At 38.4% G+C, this 24,842-nt stretch overlaps 1 protein-coding gene across 1 annotated transcript; it reads left to right on the top strand.

Annotated features, from left to right (window-relative positions):
• The first annotated feature begins 16,064 nt into the window (after positions 1–16,064).
• Positions 16,065–19,193, top strand: LOC147692421 (uncharacterized). The gene is made up of 4 exons (XM_086936786.1): positions 16,065–16,287; positions 16,568–16,626; positions 16,725–16,789; positions 16,882–19,193. The coding sequence occupies exon 4, from the start codon at positions 16,895–16,897 to the stop codon at positions 18,296–18,298; it is 1,404 nt and encodes a 467-aa protein (XP_086792912.1). The 5' UTR covers positions 16,065–16,287; positions 16,568–16,626; positions 16,725–16,789; positions 16,882–16,894; the 3' UTR covers positions 18,299–19,193.
• The last annotated feature ends 5,649 nt before the right edge of the window (positions 19,194–24,842 follow it).

The following is a 24,842-nucleotide window of genomic DNA, read 5'->3' as shown; positions in this document are numbered from 1 at the left end:
AATGAAGCAAGAAACTGAAAAATAGAGCCTTTTTTTAGTGCAAACAGCTCCAACACCATGATAATTGATTTGGGAAAGGACAGCTTGACAGAATGATTGGTAAATAAACCAGGCCCTTGTATCAAAGGGGGGGAACAGGAACGGACAAATTTTTAACGGGGTCCAATGTACGTGTCCTATAAAGTAATAAGCAACAGCAAGGGTACAGAGTTCCCCGGAGAAAGTCAACTAAATGACTAAAACTAACCACTCTCTCATTGAGTTAAACAGGAAAAGTGAATGATGTGAACCCTTTGCGGAATTAAGGATACCTCACACAAGTCACCGGTTGAACGACTATTGTCATCCCACCCGATGATCGTCCAGCGTCATCATCGGTATCCTGCCCCTGCGACAGGCTGGCGGTGCAATGCCCGTCGGGCAGCACAGGATGCTGCACTTTGGCGGAGTTCTTTTATTCCTTTGCCAATGGGTGTGTGAGTGTGAGGGGCCTAAAAAAGTGCAATAGTGAGCGTGAGTGTAGTCTAAAAAAAGTCAGTAGAGTCCATTAGGCGAAATTTTAATAGCATGGCTCACTGCTTTATTAAAAGGAAAGTTAAGGGGTATTGAGGCGAGACTGTTTAGGTAATCAAGCCTCATTCAACCCTTAGTGAAGGTGTGGTCGACATGTTTCTTGCCACTAAGGCAATTCATCAGGACCAAAAGTGCTCATATAATTGCTGTCGATCCCTCAGGGGTTAGAGGAATCGAGTATACGACCTGGTGTGTGTCGTAGGATCAACCCTTCATTCAGGCCCTCCCTGGAACTAGGAAGGAAACAAAAGAAGGGTACAGTCAATAATATGTCTGTGTCCCGAGGACATCCTAATATGCAAAGATTACATGCTGGTGATGCACTCCGGGATGTGGAGGGGTATTCAAGGACCCCGTCATGGGGTGGCACTCGTGTGAGAGAGTAGGTTAGAGGGTAGTATGAACGAGGTGATACCGCGTTCAGTATGCAAAAGGTGTGCTCTGAAGTAGGCATGCGACATGTGTGCCCTGAAAATGGCATGCACAATAGTCTTTACATATATCGTATGCCGAAACATGCTGTGTGTTGTATCTGTGTCACACAGGCAATAGTGAGTGTGCACAATCACACGCGAAAGATTAAGGAAAACATTGGGAAACAAAAAAGAGAGAACCATATTGACACTCTAACTAATGAAAACCGGCAAGTAGTGACTCGCACTAGTGTGGTAAACGTCCTTATTATGAATGGCCAGGTTTACAGGGAAGTAGTAAACAATGAAAATCTTACCCGCAGTCCCCGGTTGGAGATCCCACAGGCTGACCTGGTGGGGCCAGAACTATATGTAAAACACCTAAAACGAGTAAAAATCACCGCAGGGTCAGGGGGTTATATAGCGGCGAGGCTTACCGTCTGGTGTAGTGCCGCATGGAGTATAACCACGGCGATCAGAGTGAAACGCTCGCGGAGGTCCTTGCGTGGATCAGTGCACCTTACCTTGTTAGTTGCTGGCAGAAGGCATCTAGTCACCTACCCCACCCACGTCGGTATAATCGCAGGACAGCCGGTGTAGCCGTGAAGTGCAGCCGCCTCATAAGAAAGCGGGTTGCGCGGGCGCCGTGGAGGCGTGTCCAAAGCGTGTTGCTAGGCAACGTGACGCGGGTGTGGAAAGCGAGGATTACCCCGACTGGCTGGGAGGGTAAATGTGGGCGCCATCTTGGATTGGGAAAATAGTTTACTGGATGGCATTATTGATTACTGGGATAAGGACAATCAAGTCCGAGTATTGAGCTATCTGGCTAGCATTGTCCAAGGCACCGCATCATTGAGACCAAGTTCGTCGGTATGTAGACGATGAACCCATCTTTGCTCCAATCTGAAGAGGGCTTGTTGGTTTATTCCAGGTTGACACTCGAGGACAGTCCATCGCATATTCTCAGTCGAGTGGTTGTGTTCTTTGCAGTGGTCATAGAGTCTTGTGTGTGTCTTCAAACAACGCATGTTACTATTGTGCTCCATGATGCGCTGTTTCACAGGGCGCATCGTCATCCCAATGTAGAGCATCTTACATGGGCAAATAAGGACATAGATACACCTTGAACTGTTACAATTGGTATGTCTATTGATGGTCCAGGTGAAGTCCCTTTGCAATTCAATGGTTTTCCCCTGGATGGTTTGGGGGCATACTGCACAGGAGCCACAGCAGTAATGTCCAGTGACTGGTGGGAGGTCCCATAGGGTCTTGACCGGTTGAGTGCTTGATTTTTTTGGGCGGGTGTGGATCAGCATGTCTTTCAGATTCGTTGTTCTTTTGAATGCAAAGCGTGGGCGCGATAGTTCCATCCCTGCGGAATTTAAGATCCCCCAGTGTGAGTTCACAGTCTTTTTAATGAACGTTGAGTGCTTGGTGTAGGATGTCACACAAGTGATTGTGTCATCTTGCTCTTTTGGATGAACTTCAAGTAAGGACTCTGTTGTTATTCAAGGCTCTTTTGAATGATGTCTTCAAAAGTCGTGTAGGGTATCCCCTATCCTGGAGCTTGTGTTGCAGAATCTTAGCTTCTTGTTTAAAGTTTTGGACAGAGCTGCAGTTTCTCCGCACGCGGAGGAATTGCCCGAAGGGCAGGTTATCCCTCAGGGCTCTCGTGTGATGGCTTTTGTAGAGGAGTAAACTGTTTCTGTCAGTCTCCTTTTTGAAGAGGGTGGTACTAATTGTTGCCGGATCTAAGCAGATGGTTAGATCTAGAAATGGTATCGATGTTTCAGAAATTGTACCCGTGAACTTTAAGAATGGGTCTTGTTGGTTGATCCAAACGCAAAAGGCCTCGCAACTGGGTCGGTCCCCCTTCCAAAAAACCAAAATGTCATCGATATATCGACGCCAGAAGGTAAGATTCTCTCGGAATGGGTTGTGTTCTGGAGGGTAAATATGATTCTTTTCGAACGAGGCCATGTAGATACATGCCAAGCTCGGCGCGAATGTCGAACCCATCGAGGTTCCACGAACCTGATGATACAGCTGGGATTCGTATCTGAAAAAATTTTCAGTGAGGTCAATGTGGGCTAGCTCCATAATGAAGGCTATAGGTGTAGGAGACAGCCATTCTTCTTCTCGCATCAATGAGTCGACCGCTTCTAGTGTAGCTTGTTGTGGAATATTAGTGTACAACGCCTCTACGTCTAGGGTTAGAAGTAGATCGATGTCTTCTCTCCCATCAATATCAGCGATCAGACGAAGGACGTCTCTGGTATCTTGTAAGTAAGATGGGATTTGTTTCACCAAAGGTTGGAAAAAGGCGTCGCAGAATTGGGACAGAGGCTCTAACACTGATCCAATGCCGGAGACAATAGGTCTCCCCGGGACTGGAGAGATACCCTTGTGTATTTTGGGAAGGGTATAAAAATAAGGGGATCTTAAATTCCGCAGGGATGGACCTATCGCGCCCACGCTTTGCATTCAAAAGAACAACGAATCTGAAAGACATGCTGATCCACACCCGCCCGAAAAAATCAAGCACTCAACCGGTCAAGACCCTATGGGACCTCCCACCAGTCACTGGACATTACCGCTGTGGCTCCTGTGCAGTATGCCCCCAAACCATCCAGGGGAAAACCATTGAATTGCAAAGGGACTTCACCTGGACCATCAATAGACATACCAATTGTAACAGTTCAAGGTGTATCTATGTCCTTATTTGCCCATGTAAGATGCTCTGCATTGGGATGACGATGCGCCCTGTGAAACAGCGCATCATGGAGCACAATAGTATCATTCGTTGTTTGAAGACACACACAAGACTCTATGACCACTGCAAAGAACACAACCACTCGACTGAGAATATGCGATGGACTGTCCTCGAGTGTCAACCTGGAATAAACCAACAAGCCCTCTTCAGATTGGAGCAAAGATGGGTTCATCGTCTACATACCGACGAACTTGGTCTCAATGATGCGGTGCCTTGGACAATGCTAGCCAGATAGCTCAATACTCGGACTTGATTGTCCTTATCCCAGTAATCAATAATGCCATCCAGTAAACTATTTTCCCAATCCAAGATGGCGCCCACATTTACCCTCCCAGCCAGTCGGGGTAATCCTCGCTTTCCACACCCACGTCACGTTGCCTAGCAACACGCTTTGGACACGCCTCCACGGCGCCCGCGCAACCCGCTCTCTTATGAGGCGGCTGCACTTCACAGCTACACCGGCTGTCCTGCGATTATACCGACGTGGGTGGGGTAGGTGACTAGATGCCTTCTGCCAGCAACTAACAAGGTAAGATGCACTGATCCACGCAAGGACCTCCGCGAGCGTTTCACTCTGATCGCCGTGGTTATACTCCATGCGGCACTACACCAGACGGTAAGCCTCGCCGCTATATAACCCCCTGACCCTGCGGTGATTTTTACTCGTTTTAGGTGTTTTACATATAGTTCTGGCCCCACCAGGTCAGCCTGTGGGATCTCCAACCGGGGACTGCGGGTAAGATTTTCATTGTTTACTACTTCCCTGTAAACCTGGCCATTCATAATAAGGACGTTTACCACACTGGTGCGAGTCACTACTTGCCGGTTTTCATTAGTTAGAGTGTCAATATGGTTCTCTCTTTCTTTTTTGTTTCCCAATGTTTTCCTTAATCTTTCGCGTGTGATTGTGCACACTCACTGTTGCCTGTGTGACACAGGTACAACACACAGCATGTTTCGGCATACGATATATGTAAAGACTATTGTGCATGCCATTTTCAGGGCACACATGTCGCATGCCTACTTCAGAGCACACCTTTTGCATACTGAACGCGGTATCACCTCGTTCATACTAGGGGTGGGCGGCCAGCTACGCTCCGTGCACGGAGTGTGCGTAGTGCCGCCTACTCCGCATTTTGCGGAGCTGGCGGAGCCAGGCGGCACTACGCACGCTCCGCAGACGGAGCGTAGCTGGCCGCCACCCGCCTTCCTCCCGCCCTCCCTAAATACTTTAAAATAAAGGAATGCAATCATTTTAAAAGCACTTACCTTGCCGCCGCTGGCCGCCGCGGTCCCCGGGGCTCGTTATCTTCCGTCTTCCGTCTTTTTCAGTAATGCGCATGCGCGGGCGGCCGCGCATGCGCATTTTCACGAGAAAATGCGCATGCGCGGCCGCCCGCGCATGCGCATTACTGAAGAAGACGGAAGATAGCGAGCCCCGGGGACGCGGCGGGCAGCGGCGGCAAGGTAAGTGCTTTTTAAATTATTGCATTCCTTTATTTTAAAGTATTTAGGGAGGGCGGGAGGGAGGCGGGTGGCGGGGCTGGCGGCCAGTGGTTTTGCGGAGTGGGGCTACGCGGAGTGCGGAGGTGGGCATAGTTTCTCGCCCACTTCACGTAGCTCCGCGAAGCCCCACTCCGCCAACTCCGCCCAGGGCTAGTTCATACTACCCTCTAACCTACTCTCTCACACGAGTGCCACCCCATGACGGGGTCCTTGAATACCCCTCCACATCCCGGAGTGCATCACCAGCATGTAATCTTTGCATATTAGGATGTCCTCGGGACACAGACATATTATTGACTGTACCCTTCTTTTGTTTCCTTCCTAGTTCCAGGGAGGGCCTGAATGAAGGGTTGATCCAACGACACACACCAGGTCGTATACTCGATTCCTCTAACCCCTGAGGGATCGACAGCAATTATATGAGCACTTTTGGTCCTGATGAATTGCCTTAGTGGCAAGAAACATGTCGACCACACCTTCACTAAGGGTTGAATGAGGCTTGATTACCTAAACCGTCTCGCCTCAATACCCCTTAACTTTCCTTTTAATAAAGCAGTGAGCCATGCTATTAAAATTTCGCCTAATTGACTCTACTGACTTTTTTTAGACTACACTCACGCTCACTATTGCACTTTTTTAGGCCCCTCACACTCACACACCCATTGGCAAAGGAATAAAAGAACTCCGCCAAAGTGCAGCATCCTGTGCTGCCCGACGGGCATTGCACCGCCAGCCTGTCGCAGGGGCAGGATACCGATGATGACGCTGGACGATCATCGGGTGGGATGACAATAGTCGTTCAACCGGTGACTTGTGTGAGGTATCCTTAATTCCGTAAAGGGTTCACATCATTCACTTTTCCTGTTTAACTCAATGAGAGAGTGGTTAGTTTTAGTCATTTAGTTGACTTTCTCCGGGGAACTCTGTACCCTTGCTGTTGCATATAAACCAGGCCCTACAGAGCTGAAGCCTGAAATGCCTAGGGATGCCTCTCTGTGAAACAGTGCAATGCAGCATACGATGAGAGGTCTTGAAGCATGTCAGGCCCCTGAGGCAAACCCTGAACTGTATGTCCGAATGCTGTTGCTGGTGCCTTAATGCATGAACAGCATCCGGCACACAGATTTCACTGCTTTCGACTGCCTGACCCGAGGTTCTACCAAGGATCAGCATTTTTTTCTATTAGATTAATTGTGAATAACAATAAATTATTCTCATTAGTATAGGAGAAAAAATTTAAAAGAAGGGGACTCCCAGTGCCATATGATGATCTACCCCTGCTAAACCCCTTGCTCTAGTTAAGGATCACACTCATCTACAGATCAAATCTCTTACCTTCCTCTCCTGTATATTCCTAAACACAAGATCAACGTATGAGAATCATCTGAACTTTAAGGAACTAATATCAAAATATAGCTGCAACCATCACAAAATCGTAGCTATCTGATGATGTGCCACCCACACTACTGGAAACCATGTACGCAGAAATGATTCTGAGAAATTGTTCGACCAAAATGACTGGTGAAGATCTAGCCAGTGTCGTAAAACTTTTCTTTTGATCAAATGTCTTGAAAAATGTAAGGCCCCTGGAGGCAAATCTCCACTCCCCAACTGCTCGCCTTCACCAACCCATACTTCCTCATTTCTGCTTATCTACAATCGCCCACCATACAATCCAGTGATCACTTAGCCCTTCATGCATTTCAGTTTTGATACCACCTTTAAAGATCACAATCCCTGTTTACTTGCAGACTTCAACACCTAGATTGACAAGTCTGGATGATATCACTCTAAATGTCTACTAGCCTCTTGACCCAATCATATACACTTGATGCAATACATCCCACTCCCACATCATCTCAGTGACTGAGATCTATCTGCTTACCTGGACTGATCATTGTGAGATCCTATTCAACATCTGCAATGCACTAGCACTAAAACTAGTAGCCCCACAAACCATCTAATATTTGAGTCAGACTGTGAAAGAAAAGTGGCCTTATCTAACTACTTCCTTACTAAACAGACAGATAAGAAGAGTTCAGAATAAGTAGCTCTGTCTAAAACTGTCCTTGACAACCTAATGTCATTCAGGTTTATTCCTTTGAACACCCCCAGGAATACCAACTTTCTGACACATGTTGTAAATTTACTAAAATCAAACAAGCTGACCATGGAAAGCATTTGTACAGTGATAATGCCAAAGGTGCACTACAATGCCATTCCAGTATTTATAAATACACCCTTAATAAAGCACAACGGTTTCACTACCCTTGTATTGTCCTACAAACCATTTGCGCATCAATGGAATTAAACAAAACTATTAATGAACTCCAGAACCCCGAATATATTGATTAATAAAGGACTCAGCAAGAAACTATAGGAACTATATGACATCATGACTGATCATTTCATTGCAAAAGCAAAAGACCTAGAAAAATACTTTAGGGAGGAAAAATAGGATAATCCAACTCACCCTATCCCATCTTGGGCCTATAATGCAGCTCAAGGTCTAAGGCTCTGCTTCATCAACAAATTGGCACCTGAAGACTTTACCAATAGCACAGGATCACCAGAAGGCCCAGATCCACCAAAATCCTCATGATCTATTTTTTCAGGGTGTCTTTTCCCTAATAAATGTTACTATGTGTTTCCTGGCAAAATTTGTCCTGTGAAAAATACAAAGTTTCCATTGCTCATCTTCAAAATATGGAATGACAGGGAAGCATCTGTGATTTTTGCACTACCTATGTTCTATAGAGACCCTATCATGCAGATCTCATTACAGAATAGCTGGCATCGCACTATTTTACTTACCCTTGTTAAATTCAGAACGTTTTTTGAAATTTTACATTATGAAATTTTAGGTAATTATTTAGCTGGGGGAAACTGTTTTGAGCACAATATGTCTCAACAAAATACTTTTTTTTCTCTCAAGATTGTCTCCAGCTTGCATCTCGTGCTTTTTTCTTAGAACACAGTGGCAAACTATATTTCAAGCAACATGCATAATTTCATGTAATTTCGCATAATTTTCTTAACACTTTGCATAAAAATGTGTGCTATTTCACGCACCCCATCACTCTTAATCAGTTATAAAAACATCTGCCAACACATTGCAGATTGATATTTTATACTATACTTTTCCAGCTAAAAGAAAATGTAGGTTAATCCATTGCCTATGCTGTAAAATTGCAGTGCCTCCAGACAGCTGTAAACAATTTGCAGAAAACAAACAAACGTCAGGAAAATGTATAAAAGGCTGATGAAATATCTAGAATCTCTACAAGCTGTATGATTCTATCAATGTTGACTTCAAACCAGACTGCCATCTAACTGCCACACACGTAACTTGAGGGTTACAGACTCAGGCGTGACTTGTGGAGACAATGCGATTATTTCTGTTTAGTAAAGCAGGACGGGGTCGTCCTTTGCTGCAGTGCTTCCATTGTAAAAAAAAAAAGAAAAACGTGGCAGGGCCCTCATCAGTAGGCCACTGCCTTTTGTGCCACCTATTGCCCCTGCCAGTGTTACCAATGAAAAATCCAACACAACTACTTACCATCACACTCCCATAAGTGTGACAGCTCAGATTAATTCAGGCCACCAAAGCTAAATGAATGGCTTGGGCGGCAGCTATTTGTCATTGTACTGTATATTTAATTAATAAACAAGTGTTGTTGTGCTCACCCTATATATTAGCTAAACAGCGCCACCAGGTAGCAGACTGTAATAAGCGCGGGAGTTGACAATTAAGTACCGGTGCCGAGCACCGGAAACCACCAGCTCACATTAAGCACTGCTTTGCTGCTCAGTTGAGAGATTATTCAAGAAAGATGTCTTACCATGGTACAGGGAAGATATTTTTGTTAATTGTATATTACACTGTCTCTTGCTTCCAGTTCTACTCCGACCACTTGCATAAGCTTTGGAAACAAGTTAAATAACCTTTCACATTTTGGATCCTTGTTCAATTTTGCCCCAAACCCATTCATAATTTCAGTTAAAAACTGGTACTGCTTAGCTGCTCTGAAACGGCCTGAGCTTTGGGAATTATGTAGTACTGGTTTGTCAAATTGATCCTCACAGCTTACTCTTATTGGTTTCCATAGAAAAATATAGTAAAAACCAACAGGTCTGACATTTGTACTGTGTAGTACTGGCTTTGCCATTGCCGGTTTGTGTAACAGGCTATTTGATTTTTTTGTCGATTCATTTTTCGGATGCATTTCTCAGCATTCCCCTACATAGTTACTAGGATGCTTGCAAACTGTAAGATAGTCTTTGGCGCATTCCAATAGAGGCAGAAGGCACACCTAAACTGTCTAAAGAAAAACGATAACAACAAAATACTCCTGGGGAATGACCCAAATTGATATGACAATATTGCAAGCCAATGAATGCAATTTCCACAGCAAAAGACGCTAAAAGCTGAGAGAGATTGGCTCACTTTTTCTCAAAGTGAGTTTATAATGCAATATCTGCTCCATAAATGGCTCAAGTTCCAACCATGCCCAACAGAGAAATTAATTGGTGATTCTATCATTTGAAAGCAGTCTCTGCTGGTCCTCCCTTAAAAGACTGAGAGTTCAAAAAACAAGTTGGCAGAAAGAGTTTTTAACTTGGAGTGTGCAAAGTTGTAAACTTCTGGTATGTGTGGTAAAAGTTAAGATAAATAAGTAAAGATCACAGAGTTTTAAATGTGTTAGGCTTTTGCCTGATGAAGTGGAAGTTAGCAAGTATTTTCTAGGCAAGTGCAATTTGTGTTGAGTTACTTGCGAGGAAAAAGTAAGCATGGTATTCAGCCATGTGGTCCAACACCATAGGAACAGCGCCCATCCCAATCAAAGCTGCCAGGAACCTGGGTAGCATAATCAACATCCAAATTTCAACACTCTTCTACACCTTGACGATGCTCAGAAAATCATAAATGGCTCTCCATGGACACCTGCAGACAGCCGCATGAGCACTCATCACCAGCTGACAGACAATGGCATCATCCTCTACGTAGACATCTCTGCCAAGTTCACCAACAAGCTTGAAGTGGCCTAAAACACAGCTCCCAGACTCACACTCAACCTCCCTCACGGGCACATCTCCAAACACCTCAGAGAATTCCACTGTTCTTTTTCTTGTCTACAAAGCCCTCTACAACTTATGCACTGCATCCCTCAAAAACTGCATCTGTTTTCACACCCCTAAAAGGCAACTCAGATCAGATCAGATGTCTGCCTTAATCCATATTTTATCGGACATGAATTTCTTTTAATAAAAATCTGATGGGTGAATCGCTCAACTTTGCGTAATGCCTCACAAATGAGATTTTTATGAACATTTAACAACTTCTCTAATAAGTCATCTCTCATTGTGAGAATTTTAACCATTTGGTCATCTTGTAGAATATAAATTGGATTTTTAGCACTGGGGTCCAAATGGATACCTAAGTTGCCCTGATGTCTCCAACCCAACACTTATTGTCAATCAATCGCAACATACATGTTGCCTACAAATGTTCTGAAAAGAAATCCGATTTCAACAATAAAACGTCAAATCATAATAATCTCTTTTTTTCCAAAAGCAAAAACTTTAATATGCTTGGGTTCCAGTTTCTTATTGAGCCAATTCTTGTAAAAATATGTGTCTGGAAAAATTCTGAATGGTGACCCAGGATCAACCATCACATCTACTTTTCGTCCTTCATTATAAATTTCGCACACAGGTGGTATATTTGGTTCTTCATCAATGCCATTAGTGGAAACGTCAGCCACACGTGTATCTTGATTGTCCAAATCTTCTCCCCTAGCTGTAGAACAATCTAAATTCTGCCTTAGAAAGTTCAAATATGCATACTCACACTTTACCATTTTTCCTACATCCTCTACTATACCCAAAACCATATCCTCTCTAGATACTTCCCAATTAGGATTTCCTTCCTGTACAAATAATACTCTTTTTTTTATAGAAGACATGCATACATTTCCAAAATGCTCCAAATGTGCACATCTAAAACATTCCTTATTCCTGCAGGACACATTTTAGATTGTGGCAAATTAGTTTTTGATCAAAATCTGTTACACACTACCTTGGAATTTTGCATACCACCTGTCAATGTATTCTTTTGCCTATTGAATTTTCCTTTGAAACTGTTGTCTTTGATTTATAGCAGTTACATCTAAAGCCAAATTATCTACATTGATAGTTTTGAATGAAGAAATGTGTTCCACACTTTTGGCTATGTTAAGTGTTTCATGTAAAGATCGTTTGCGATGTCGTAGTAACTGTTCCTGTATCCTGTTATTGGAATACTGAATGATAAGTTGATACTGAATATAGATGTCTACACTATCATCAAACGCACATTATGCAGACAAGCTATTAATGTCCAGTAAAGAAATTAAACCTTTCTAATGCAATATGTAGTTATTCTGTAAATAGTATTTTTATGTCTATCCAATGCTTTTGCTAAGCAATCATAATCCATGGCATCTAAACTAGTTGGTGGTTGCATGGGAGATAAATGTTAAAAAAATCCTTTCTGCCTCCATTCCTATTAAATGTAAAAGTAAGGATTTCTTTCTATCGGACTCAAATGAAACACCAATAATGGCAAACATATTGTCTTTAAAATGTCTAAGCCATTTTTCCTACGTCATTCAGGGTTGATTGGGACAAAAAAAAAATGGAGGAGGTGGATAGCCACAAGTTACATTCATGTTGATTTAATTGGTATTAAATATCTCAAATAAATTCCTGTTAAAAGTAAATTAATGCCACACAACATTGTAACTGAAATACAATGTACCCATTATGTGTTGACTGTCACAGTAAATGTGTAAGTAGCTGCTGCAGAAATGTGTTTTTGACAATTTTGTGAATATACATTGCTGTGTTGAAAACTTGCCCAGCACTTCCCCGATGAGGAAAATGTAGAAGCAACAGAAATATTGAAAATGACGGCCATGGCCTGACTGGCCATAGCGGGCACCGGGCAATCCCCCGGTGGGTTGCATGGGTGGGGGCCGGTTTTGGGCATTTTTGCTACAGGGTCGTTTTTGCAGCGTAGCTGCAAAATTGGCCCTGTACCAAAATCGGCCGAAAACCGGCCCTGACAGAGAGCTCGGCGGCACCTTCAACCCCCCCACTCCCCCAGAGTAGGGAGGGGGGCCGGCCGAGCACTTTGCCAGGGCCGGTTGTGGTTCCCAGTCCCTGATGACAGCATATTGCTACATCTAGACGTGTTTGGCATGCAGTGTTTTACACAAATTGAACATAAGATGGTTGTGCATAGACACTTCTTCGCCAGGTGGGTCTCAGCTTTAAGACTCATCAGCCGCAATGTCGGAACACCGCAGTAATTCTAAAACTTCCTCTCCATCTGAAAAAGGCCACACCTTCATGTATATGCCGGACTTCCAGCACAAGTCAATCTCTCAACAATGAGCCTGCCCAAGTCAAGTTCGAGGCTTGTCTGCGAGGGATCGTCAGTATTGTCATTCGTTGAGTCTCCCTATGTTTTGGAATCTGCTCCATGTTAGTGCACCGCAATGGTGGATGTGTGTGCTACAACCATTCAACTCATTGCCAAAAGTGGTAACGCAAGAGAAGACACATTTGTTGTATTTAAAATTACTCTTTAATAAGCACCCACACACTGGCGTCATATAGGTAACAGACTGTCATCAAACCCATAACAGTCTTTTTTTTAACTTAAAACCCTCCTTAAACAACAACACTCTATAAAATTATAAAATAGACCTATACAATAACTAAAGGTAACTTAAGTTCTAAAACACATAATATGTATTACTTCAAAGGTACATTCTTTAGTTACGTTCTCATGAGACTCTTGCGGAATTGTGAAAAGTAGGAAGGAGTAGGTGATGTTTGAATGCACTCTGGTATGCACACTTGTTAGTGTAGCAAGGGGCCTTAATGAAGATGGTGTTTATTCGAGTCTACTATTTATGACCATTGACTTGTGAAGACTTGTGAGTAGAGTTAAGACTCTTCTCACACCCTGCTATGCACACCCATCATCTGAGATCGAGGTCTAAAAGGAGAGGCCAGTCTCTCCCCACATCAAACTGCGCTCACCTGTCATCTGAGCGAGAGGTCTGAAAGGAGGGACCAACCCCTCCCCACACCCAACTACGCACACCCATCCCCTGAGACAGGAGTCTGAAAAGAGAAGGCAGTCTGTCCACACACACTACTATGCACATCCATCTTGTGAAAAAGAGGTATGAAAGGATAGGCCAGTCGCTCTCCATACACCCTGCTATGCACAGCGGTCATCTGGGAGAGAGGTCTCAAGGAAGAGGCCAGTCCATGCACACACTCTACTATGCACACCTGTCATGTGAGAGAGATCTCCAAGGAGAAGCCAAGACCTACTCACATGCTACTACATACACACGCTATCTGAAACAGATGTCTCAGCAGAGAGGCTAGTCCCTCCACACACCCTACTACACTAACCAATCATCTAAGAGAGAAGTCTCAAAGGAGAAGCCAGTCCCTCCCCACTGACTACTACACATACCACCCATCATTAGAAAGACATGTCTCAAAGTAGAGGTCAGTCACTCCCCATACACCCCACTATGTATACCCATCATCTGAGAGAGAGGTCCGAGTGGAGAGGCCAGTCCCTCCACACACTCAACTATGCATGCATGTAATCTGAGAGAGAGGTTTGAAAGGAGAGGGCAGTCCCTACCCATAACCTAGTATGGACTCTCACTATGTAAGAGAGGATTCTCATTGGAGAGGCTAGTCCTTTCCATACAGTACTATTTCCCTTCAATTCTGTTGTGATCTTGTAAATATCCTGCAAGAGTAGAACGCAAGGTTCAGCAAATGAAGCTTGCTGCATGAGGCTCATTCGATCTTGTAGGGATACTGGCATTGAACATTGCTGGACCTGCCACAAGCTGTTTTATGATCCCACAAGAGTCTAACAAGATTGTATGGGGACAATTGGAAAAAAAGGGCCAAGGTCAACCAATAGTTAACATTCTTTTTACAAGGTTCGAGAAATGCTGCTATGTCATTGACTGAAGAGCTAGGGAAAGCTCAGATTGGCCTTGGTGCGGTGGAGGAGAAGGAAGTCTCTTTGTATTGTGCTCAGCAGATGTGACCTAATGTGGAACCGAGAGAGCTGGTGTCTTCAGCTGCATTTAAGAAACAACTCCAAGTTCAGGTACTTAATAATAATATATTTTATGAACTTAGTTGAGAAGTGTCAGTAGTCCCATTACTGTTAGTAAACTAATTCTACACACGGTTTACTGAGTGAAAAGTTGTTTATAGAGGTGTAGATTTCTAAATATAGAGTTTCAGAAGTATATATTCGAATGGAGAGAGATATCATCAAGTATTCCACGTTGTGGTAAAAAGTTAACTGCTCAATCTATATGTTGTTGTAAGTAGAAGAGGTAGTATTTCTGAAATTATAAAACAAAGAATCTGCAATCTGGTAATACAAGCCCAGGTGTTTTAATGAACCTTACTATACACATATTTTACCCCATGAGATGGTTGAGTGGAGATAATGCTATTTCTAGAGTAAAACACTGTGCTTACTTATAGGAAAGGAGTATCAAGATGAATGTGTTACTTTATAAACCTTTATGGAACCCTGGTTGTTGTCATCTCATCATTTAGTGGTGAAAGAAATGCACTGATTGAGGGTGTGAATTTTTCAGTGGATAGTAATAACAAGTTAGTAGTATACTAGATATAAATGTGTGATTGTGGGTGAAAGATGTAGAAAGGTATAGAGAATTTATTGAGTAATCACTGTTGTCAATTATTGACCAGTATGTAAGTTTTAATTTTCTGGTTATTTTGTCTTTTGGTAGGAGGAAAATGGAAAACACAGATTTTGAAAAAGAAAAGTAGCATGTCAAAAGTATATGGAGGAGAAAACCTTCTCACTTTTGAAGAAACAGGAAACAATAACTGTGTGGAAAACAGGAAAAAAACTATTAATTGTAGAAGTGATTATGTTTTTATTGGCCAGGGGGTCATTTGTGGTCTTGCACAACTTTGTCATTTGTAGGTCTACTTGTCTATAATGACAACATTATCTGCTTTCATAAGCAGTAGAAAAGAGCCTTATTAAATGAAACAGGATTATTGTCTTGTTCAACAGTAAGTACCTGAGCAGGATCGATGTATCCAGTTTGAAAAGATGTGAAAGCACAAGAAAAGCTCTCCAGTTCAGCAGCCCGTGCTAACTCTGCCCAAGCTAGCCTTTGCAAACTCCTTTTAAAAAACTGTATGCATGAGAAACTTTGATGAGACTTTTATGCTAGCTGGCCTCATTACAAAAAACTGCAATACCAAAGACTCTCTGCCAGGCTGAGATGGCTGAGGTGCTGGGTTCCATGATGAAATATCGTTAACATAAATATCGTCTATAATAAATATCGTCACTAAAACATCGCTTACAGAAATATCGTCATCCTATACATAACATAGATTTCACACAAATATCGATATTTTTTTATCGACAACCCTAATATCGTTAACATTAATATCGACTACTTAAATATCGACTACTACATTATCGACTGTATTTTAAATAACACTACCTTTGACATATATATCGACTACACTAACATCGACGACCTATGTACTCTAAATATATACAAAAAATATCGTCTTTTTATAAACAACTCGAAATGCACTATTCTTTGATTTAACTTAAATTTTTCTGCTATTTTATTGACATCACTAAAACATTTAATATATACTTTTACAAACAAATAGTGAAGCAACATCGTCTCACAAAAATAACGGTTTTCCCACGCCAAATAACGTTCTCAACCAATGATTTTGAATTTCCACTAATTGAACCAATCCAAAACTACCATTAATTAACTCACTCATATAAATACAATTACACACCTAACGTAATTTACCATTTTTGGCCCAAACTTGGAGAAAAACGGTTACCTTGCTGAGAGAAGAGAATACAAACGAACGACTACAACTACAATACATCACACTACACTTCAAGTAAGTTAAATACCATTTTTCTTTCGAAGTTACTATAAGTCCATAAACTCCCGATTTTTAAAACTGTTGTTCTTTAGAGTAACAACTAAACATGTTGAACTTATCAACAACGACAATACAGTTAGATGTAAGCACTTTTATTAACTACCTTATCCATGTCTACTTAGATAGCTGAAAAAAAAATTTTAAACTGGCTAAGTAAATGTAAAATTTTAAAAACATGTATCTAACTACTATCATCCAAATACTACAAGTAACACAATGATAATTTTTTCCACAGACTCTACAAAATTATTTGCCTATCTACAACTACACTACCAACATCTTCTACTACATTAAGTAAGTATAATCACTGTATGTGTAAAAATGCAAAAATTAAAATGAAAAACTTATTACACTAAAGTATTTCTTTCTATTATTCTTTAACACTACTACAGAACTTAAACAGGATACAAATCTGAAAAAGAAGTAAGAATAAAAGGTTTACCAGTGAAGCCACATAGTAAGTATACATTAGCACTGTAGCCTAGTATTAGACACATCTCTATAAATTGTGTTCAATATTCTTAAAAACACATATATATATTTCCACAGATCTACCTTAGACATGGCAACTGGAGCTACTTTCATTACTTCGCAAAAAGGAAAACTAATGCTGAGCTACATGGGTTACACCTACACCCAAGAAAGAGTGAAAGCAAATAAGACCCATTGGAAATGTAGTAAATATTACTCTAATGCATGCTATGGTAGAGCAACAACTGTTGATAACAATGTGTTAAATGTACGTGAGCATAACCACCCACCAAATGTAACTGAAGTGGAAGTGAGAGAAGCACTAGAAACATTGAAAGATGCTAGTACAGGATCACAAGAAACAAGCACTAGCATTTTAAAAAATGTATTAAGCAAAGTTCCTGAACATGTGACAGGACAGCTACCTTCTATTCCCAACTTAAAGAGATTAATTGCAAAAACTAAACGTGCTTCTGATCCAACTCCACCAACACCAGAAAGTTTTCAGGATATAAAAATATATCCTGAATATACCATTACACATAATGAGGATAAATTCTTAATGTATGACAACAACAGCCAGGACAAAAGAATTTTACTTTTTGCTACAAATAATAATTTGCAAAAGCTTAAATCATGTGAAACATGGATGATGGATGGGACTTTTAAAGTTTGTCCCAAACCTTTCTATCAACTTTACACCATTCATGGGGAATACCAAGATACAAATATCCCTCTTATTTATACTCTGCTGCCAAACAAAACTAATACTACCTACGTTGACATTTTAACAACGATCAAAGAATTAACAGATAATTACTATCCTCAAAGAATTATCATTGACTTTGAAATTGCCATGATTCAAGCAATCCTTAAAATATATCCCCATACCTCCATACAAGGTTGTTATTATCACTACAACCAAAGCATATGGAGGCACTTACAAAAATCAACTTTAAGCATAGAATATTCTACAAACAGTAACTTTGCTTATCAAATAAAAAAGTTGATTGCATTAGCATATGTACCAACAACAGAAGTAGCTAACTACTACAATTTATTAATTGACAGCCCTTTCTACCGCACCAATGAAAAAATACTAACTCCCTTCTTAGACTACTTTGAAGATACCTGGGTTGGAAGATTACATCGTTCAGGCCACCGTAGACAACCTAAATTTCAAATACCATGGTGGAATGTATATGCTAGTACAATAGCACAGAAAGCTAAAACCAATAACGCAGTTGAAGGATGGCATAATGCCTTCCAAGCCACTTTAGGGAGAAGTCAACCAACACTTCACAAACTGATCCAAAGCATAAAAAAAGAGCAAAGCTACCAAGAACTCAGAATAGAACAATCGCTTTCTAAAATTGGCCCTAAACTAAGTAAACAAACATTAAACATGTACGAATATCTGCAGCAAAAAACTAGAATGTACCCAAGTATAGAAGGTCTAGCATACTTAGATCTAATAGCAAAATCAATCCTTTAAATATAAAATTCCAAAAAGTGAGCAAAGCATTATAAAAGATACTATGTAGTAAAATTTATTAATATTATATCATGTAAAATTATCAATAATATATTTTTACAAGACATAATAATATTACATTTTACTAAATAGTACACTATACCACAATGCAACCCAAAAGTAAATATCACTTTTACTTACGGTTCTGCTGCTGTAGAATATGTTCCATGGTGATAATTTCCACAGAAATGTTACCAACAGCTATCCATATCCAATGTGTAAAAATCCCAACAAAATGTAAAAATACAACTGTTTGATAATAGTCCCGTAGCAATCCTCTCGAAATAGAAACCATGAAAAAAACGATAAATCCTCACGAGTAAAAAAAGTTGATACCCCGAAAAAAGCAGAACAATGTAAAAGTATGTACCTGCTTAAAAAAAACACGTCACAGTCCATCTGCTCACCAAAAGGAAAACCTGTAAAATATCGAAATAAAAAATAACCTCAAAACATAGGAAATACGCATAGCCTACACATAGTATAGAAAAGATAAAAACAATCTAAATTCATCCCTTAATCGACAGTAAACGTTACTTTTGTTCGAACTACCTCACAAAGTACGTTCTCCATAACGTCGCTAAATAACACGTAATTCGCACATATTATGTAAAGTACTACACATATCTACACATACACACTACAACTATCACTAAACTTTACTTAAATATCTTTAAAAGTAATGAGAAACAAACTTACCTTCACCAACAAGAAACAGCTCCCAACCGCGAGCTTCCGTTTTCTAAAATGACCCAAACAACGATGTTGATAGAAAAAAAAGTGAAGTTCCTAAACTAAGATGGCTCCATAATAAAAACTAAAATAGGACAAAATAGGCTTTCAATAAAAAATACATTGTATAAAATAGCACAATATACCCAATATGTATTAATAAATGTATTTTTATTGTTAAAAAACATATGAATATTGTAATAAATACATTAATATGTTTAAAATAATAATGTATTATTTGTTTATTATTAGAAAAGTGAATGTCATTGTTAAATATTTTTCTCAAATGTTACAAAATGTAAATGTATGTTATGTACATATCATGTTAAAAATAATCACATAATAAATATGTAATATATTAAATTTTAATAAAAATATTAAAATTTAATATAACAATTTATATATGATAAAAACATTATTTATGTCTAAAAATGCTATATAATTTGTTACCAAAAATAATGTGAAATTAAAAAAAAAAAATTTGTACAATCTTTGTAGTACCAAATCAAAATGTCAATAAAATATTTTGTTAAAAATATTGTTTCTTAATTTACACTTGTCATATGAAAATAAAAATTGTATACAAATGTATTTAATGTATATTTATGAAAAGAATAGACTATAATAATTTACTATTCTAAGTCCAAACATAACTTAACTCAGGGAATGTGCTGGATAATAATCCTAAAAAATTTACTATTCTAACTCCAATCTAACATAAATCAGGGAAAGTGCTGGATAGTAAACCATAATAAATTACTATTCTAACTCCAGTCCAACATAAGTCAGGGAAAGTGCTGGATAGTAAACCATAATAAATTACTATTCTAACTCCAGTCCAACATAAGTCAGGGAAAGTGCTGGATAGTAAACCATAATAAATGACTATTCTAACTCCAGTCCAACATAAGTCAGGGAAAGTGCTGGATAGTAAACCATAATAAATTACTATTCTAACTCCAGTCCAACATAAGTCAGGGAAAGTGCAGGATAGTAAACCATAATAAATTACTATTCTAACTCCAGTCCAACATAAGTCAGGGAAAGTGCTGGATAGTAAACCATAATAAATTACTATTCTAACTCCTGTCCAACATAAGTCAGGGAAAGTGCTGGATAGTAAACCATAATAAATTACTATTCTAACTCCAGTCCAACATAAGTCAGGGAAAGTGCAGGATAGTAAACCATAATAAATTACTATTCTAACTCCAGTCCAACATAAGTCAGGGAAAGTGCAGGATAGTAAACCATAATAAATTACTATTCTAACTCCAGTCCAACATAAGTCAGGGAAAGTGCTGGATAGTAAACCATAATAAATTACTATTCTAACTCCAGTCCAACATAAGTCAGGGAAAGTGCTGGATAGTAAACCATAATAAATTACTATTCTAACTCCAGTCCAACATAAGTCAGGGAAAGTGCAGGATAGTAAACCATAATAAATTACTATTCTAACTCCAGTCCAACATAAGTCAGGGAAAGTGCTGGATAGTAAACCATAATAAATTACTATTCTAACTCCAGTCCAACATAAGTCAGGGAAAGTGCTGGATAGTAAACCATAATAAATTACTATTCTAACTCCAGTCCAACATAAGTCAGGGAAAGTGCTGGATAGTAAACCATAATAAATTACTATTCTAACTCCAGTCCAACATAAGTCAGGGAAAGTGCTGGATAGTAAACCATAATAAATGACTATTCTAACTCCAGTCCAACATAAGTCAGGGAAAGTGCTGGATAGTAAACCATAATAAATTACTATTCTAACTCCAGTCCAACATAAGTCAAGGAAAGTGCTGGATAGTAAACCATAATAAATTACTATTCTAACTCCAGTCCAACATAAGTCAAGGAGAGTGCTGGATGATAAACTATAATAATTTACTATTCTAAGTCCAAACATAACTTAACTCAGGGAATGTGCTGGATAATAATCCAAAAAAATTTACTATTCTAACTCCAATCTAACATAAATCAGGGAAAGTGCTGGATAGTAAACCATAATAAATGACTATTCTAACTCCAGTCCAACATAAGTCAGGGAAAGTGCTAGATAGTAAACCATAATAAATTACTATTCTAACTCCAGTCCAACATAAGTCAGGGAAAGTGCAGGATAGTAAACCATAATAAATTACTATTCTAACTCCAGTCCAACATAAGTCAGGGAAAGTGCTGGATAGTAAAGCATAATAAATAACTATTCTAACTCCAATCCAAAAAATTATTGATAATATTTTCATTAAGGATTATAAATAAAAATTCGTGACAATTTCAAATTTGAAATTTTAAATTTCGAATTCTGATTATTTTTCATATTTCGCATTTTTTTTTTTTTTATTTTTTTTTTATTTTTAAATTACTACCCACCCTTATCCCCTAAAATACCAATTACCCGCTCCAAAAATGTTATTATAATATTTTCTTTAAGGATTACAAATAAATTTTCGTGACAATTTTATTTTTGAAATTTAAAATTTCGAATTCTGAATATTTTTCTAATTTCGCAATTTTTTATTTTGTTATTATTTTTAATTTTTAAATTACTACCCACCCTTATCCCCTATTATACCAATTACCCGCCACTAAAATTAAATATGACTTTTTCATTAATCATTAAAATTAAATTTTCGTGTAAATATCTATTTACTATTTTTAAATTTCGCATTCTGATTAAATTTCTAAATTGTTGTTTTATTTACATTTTTTATATTAAATTTTAAATTACTACCCACCCTTATCCCCTATAATACCAATAACCCGCTACTAGAATATTAACAAATCTTTTGTAAAATATTATTTTTTTAACCTTAGTATTACTAATATTATTTTTTCTAATTTTATACACAACATTATAATAAATTATTTTTTTTTTCTAACACATTATATTTTTTTGACGATATTATATACAACGACTTTTTAGTCAACGATATTCTATTCATCGATATTTTTGTTTGACGATATTTATGTCAATCTAAATAAACGATATTTTTTACAACGATATTTACTTAAGCGATATTTTTGATTTTCGATATTCTTACTACGATATTAATGCTAGTCGATATTTTCCCGTCGATATTCCATCTTAATACCGAGGTGCTGCAAGTACACCAGGCTGTTCATCATAATCTGATGAAGACACTATAAATTAGTGAAGTTTATTGTTTTTTTCGTTTTACAGTTCCTGAAATAGTTTATTAATATAGCTGTTGTCATTTTGCAACATTGTTAAATTATTTTGTTTTAATAAAACCTGTTTCAAGTTACTAGTAATTTCTTTGCTAAATAGTTAATATAGATTAGAATATTATTATAATATTGCAAATTTTGACCGAAATTGGCAGTTCCATTTTCAGGGACTGCAGTAGTGTTCCTGCATGTAAATGCATCTGTACAATACTATGCACATGTTTAATGCTGGACAGACGTGGTAATGGAGAAGCCAGTTATTAGAATATCCTACCATGCTGACTTCTCATGTAAGAGTGAGGTCTGACTAAAGAGTCCATGTCTACACTGTAGTGTAGAGACCGCTCATATAAAGAGAGGTTTTAAAACAGAGGCCAGAGCATCCTCAGACTCTGCTTCAAACTGCTATTGGCTAGTTGTGATGTGATAGTGGAGATGGTAGTTCTTTTGTACATGTTACTATATATGCTTTTGACTCTGGAGAGAAGTTTCAGAGGAAAAGTATGCACTGCGTACACCCTCCTATGCCTGCATGTCCCCATGGGGAGAGGTCCGATGGAGAGGTGAGTGTGTACCTACATTTAACTATCTACAGCAGTGGACCAAGACAAAGTTTTCAGCAGATAATATATACTCCATTTCTATACCCTACTATGCACATTCATCTCTAGAAAGAGAGGTGTAGGAGCAGAGAGATCAGTCTCTATCCACAGTCTACTACACGTGTTACTCTTGGGAAAGGTCTGAGCTGACAAAGCAGTCTCTCTCTATACTCTAGTCTTAACCTCTCCACATTTTATTTCTGAATGTCTGACAAATTATCGAAATACAGAATATCGTAGTACACTAATATCGGAACAAAAATATCGACAACACTATTATCGACTTCCTATACTTAACTATAGATTTACAAATATATCGATTTTTTAATATCGACATACACAAACATCGTTTTCATTTATATCGACTACTTTGATATCGGTATACATAAATATCGACTTTTAAAAAATACATACACAATAAATAAAATATCGACATCAAAAATATCGTGAACAAAAATATCGGATTTTCTGATATATCGACAGTTTATATACATATCTTTGCACATTTATTTAACATATTATAAGTTTTTAACAAAATAATTACACACTACTTAAGTTAACATTTTAAATTTTTTTATTAAATATTCAAAACGATTCTATATTTCCTATTATATTACCTACACATAGAAAACTATTCTCTGCTATTTTTATAATTATATAATTATTTTTCATTTCCCTTCTATTACAAAATACTCACAACTGAAATTCAAAAATACTAACTAACCAATCACAACACTGATTATTTAAAACAACCAATAGCAAACTAAGTACTAATGACACTCCTCTATATAAACAATTAAACCCAAAACACTAACCACTTGCTAAAAGTCACGGAAGGAGATACATCTCTGGATGAATTGCAGCACACCAACAAGAACATCAAGACTATCAACATATAATGACATCTTCCAAGTAAGTAAATAAATTAAAAACTACATAAATAGCTGCTACTACATTACTTACCTGCTAAATACCCAGTGCTCCTTTTCTATTACTACTACAGAACATGCTATTAATTTGTATATACAAATATTTTTATAGATACTACAACTAGAGAATATTCTGCACAAAACCACTGTGAACAAGATCATAAGAGTACAGATTATAATAACTAAGTAAGTAAATTGTCAGTTATAATTTACTTGTAAATTATTCTAAACACACACAAACTATGAAAATTATCCCACATATGTGATTTTCTTCTCCAGATTCTATTACTGAAAACTACACTACAAATGAACAAAGAACATCATTCCTATTTCTACATTACATATTACTAAGTAAGTATGTGTAAACTAAAATCAATGTGGTAAAAACCGACAAACATTAGCACTTGTTCTAATTAGTTGCTATTATCTATTTTTTTAACACAGCTAACACTACCGATAAATGTACTGAAAATATTCAGATCTCCAAAATCGGAAACCACAAATACAACTCACTAAGTAAGTATATTAAATTACATAATTAACTGCTAATCTGTTGAAAACCTACACACATGGTGAATGTTCTAACACATATGTACCTTTTTTTTAAGATAACACTACAAACTACTCTCCACAAAAAGAACATACAACTATACTGGAAAACCCTACCTAAAAAAAAATAAGTAAGTATCTTGACAATGTAAACAAAAAACCTACACTTATTAGTATCCACTTTTGTAGTCAAAATTAGCTGTAACATTGTAAATATAGACAAAATTGGGTAATAATATACTCTTTTCATGTTTTTCCTAACAGCTCTAACAACATCAGAAAACAGTATCCCCAACAAAAGAATAAAGCAGATCAAAAGATTGCACTGATTTATAAAACACGTAAGTATATACATTACTAATAATCCCTTACTTAGAATTATATACACATTTTCCTTGACATTAACTATTATATATATATATATTTTCTAGATATACAAACAACAAAATGACAGAAGGAGCAGAATTTGTTACCAGCCAGAAAAGAAAGCTATTA

Source organism: Lissotriton vulgaris, chromosome 9 (genome assembly GCF_964263255.1).
Source record: "Lissotriton vulgaris chromosome 9, aLisVul1.2, whole genome shotgun sequence".
Taxonomy (NCBI): domain Eukaryota; kingdom Metazoa; phylum Chordata; class Amphibia; order Caudata; family Salamandridae; genus Lissotriton; species Lissotriton vulgaris.
Note: the sequence above shows the minus strand (reverse complement) of the source record. Positions and strands in the feature narration are given on the sequence as shown.

What these genes read in the sequence shown, in the direction of transcription:
- LOC147692421 (XM_086936786.1), top strand. Translation starts at nt 16,895, where the DNA reads ATGGCAACTGGAGCTACTTTCATTACTTCGCAAAAAGGAAAACTAATG.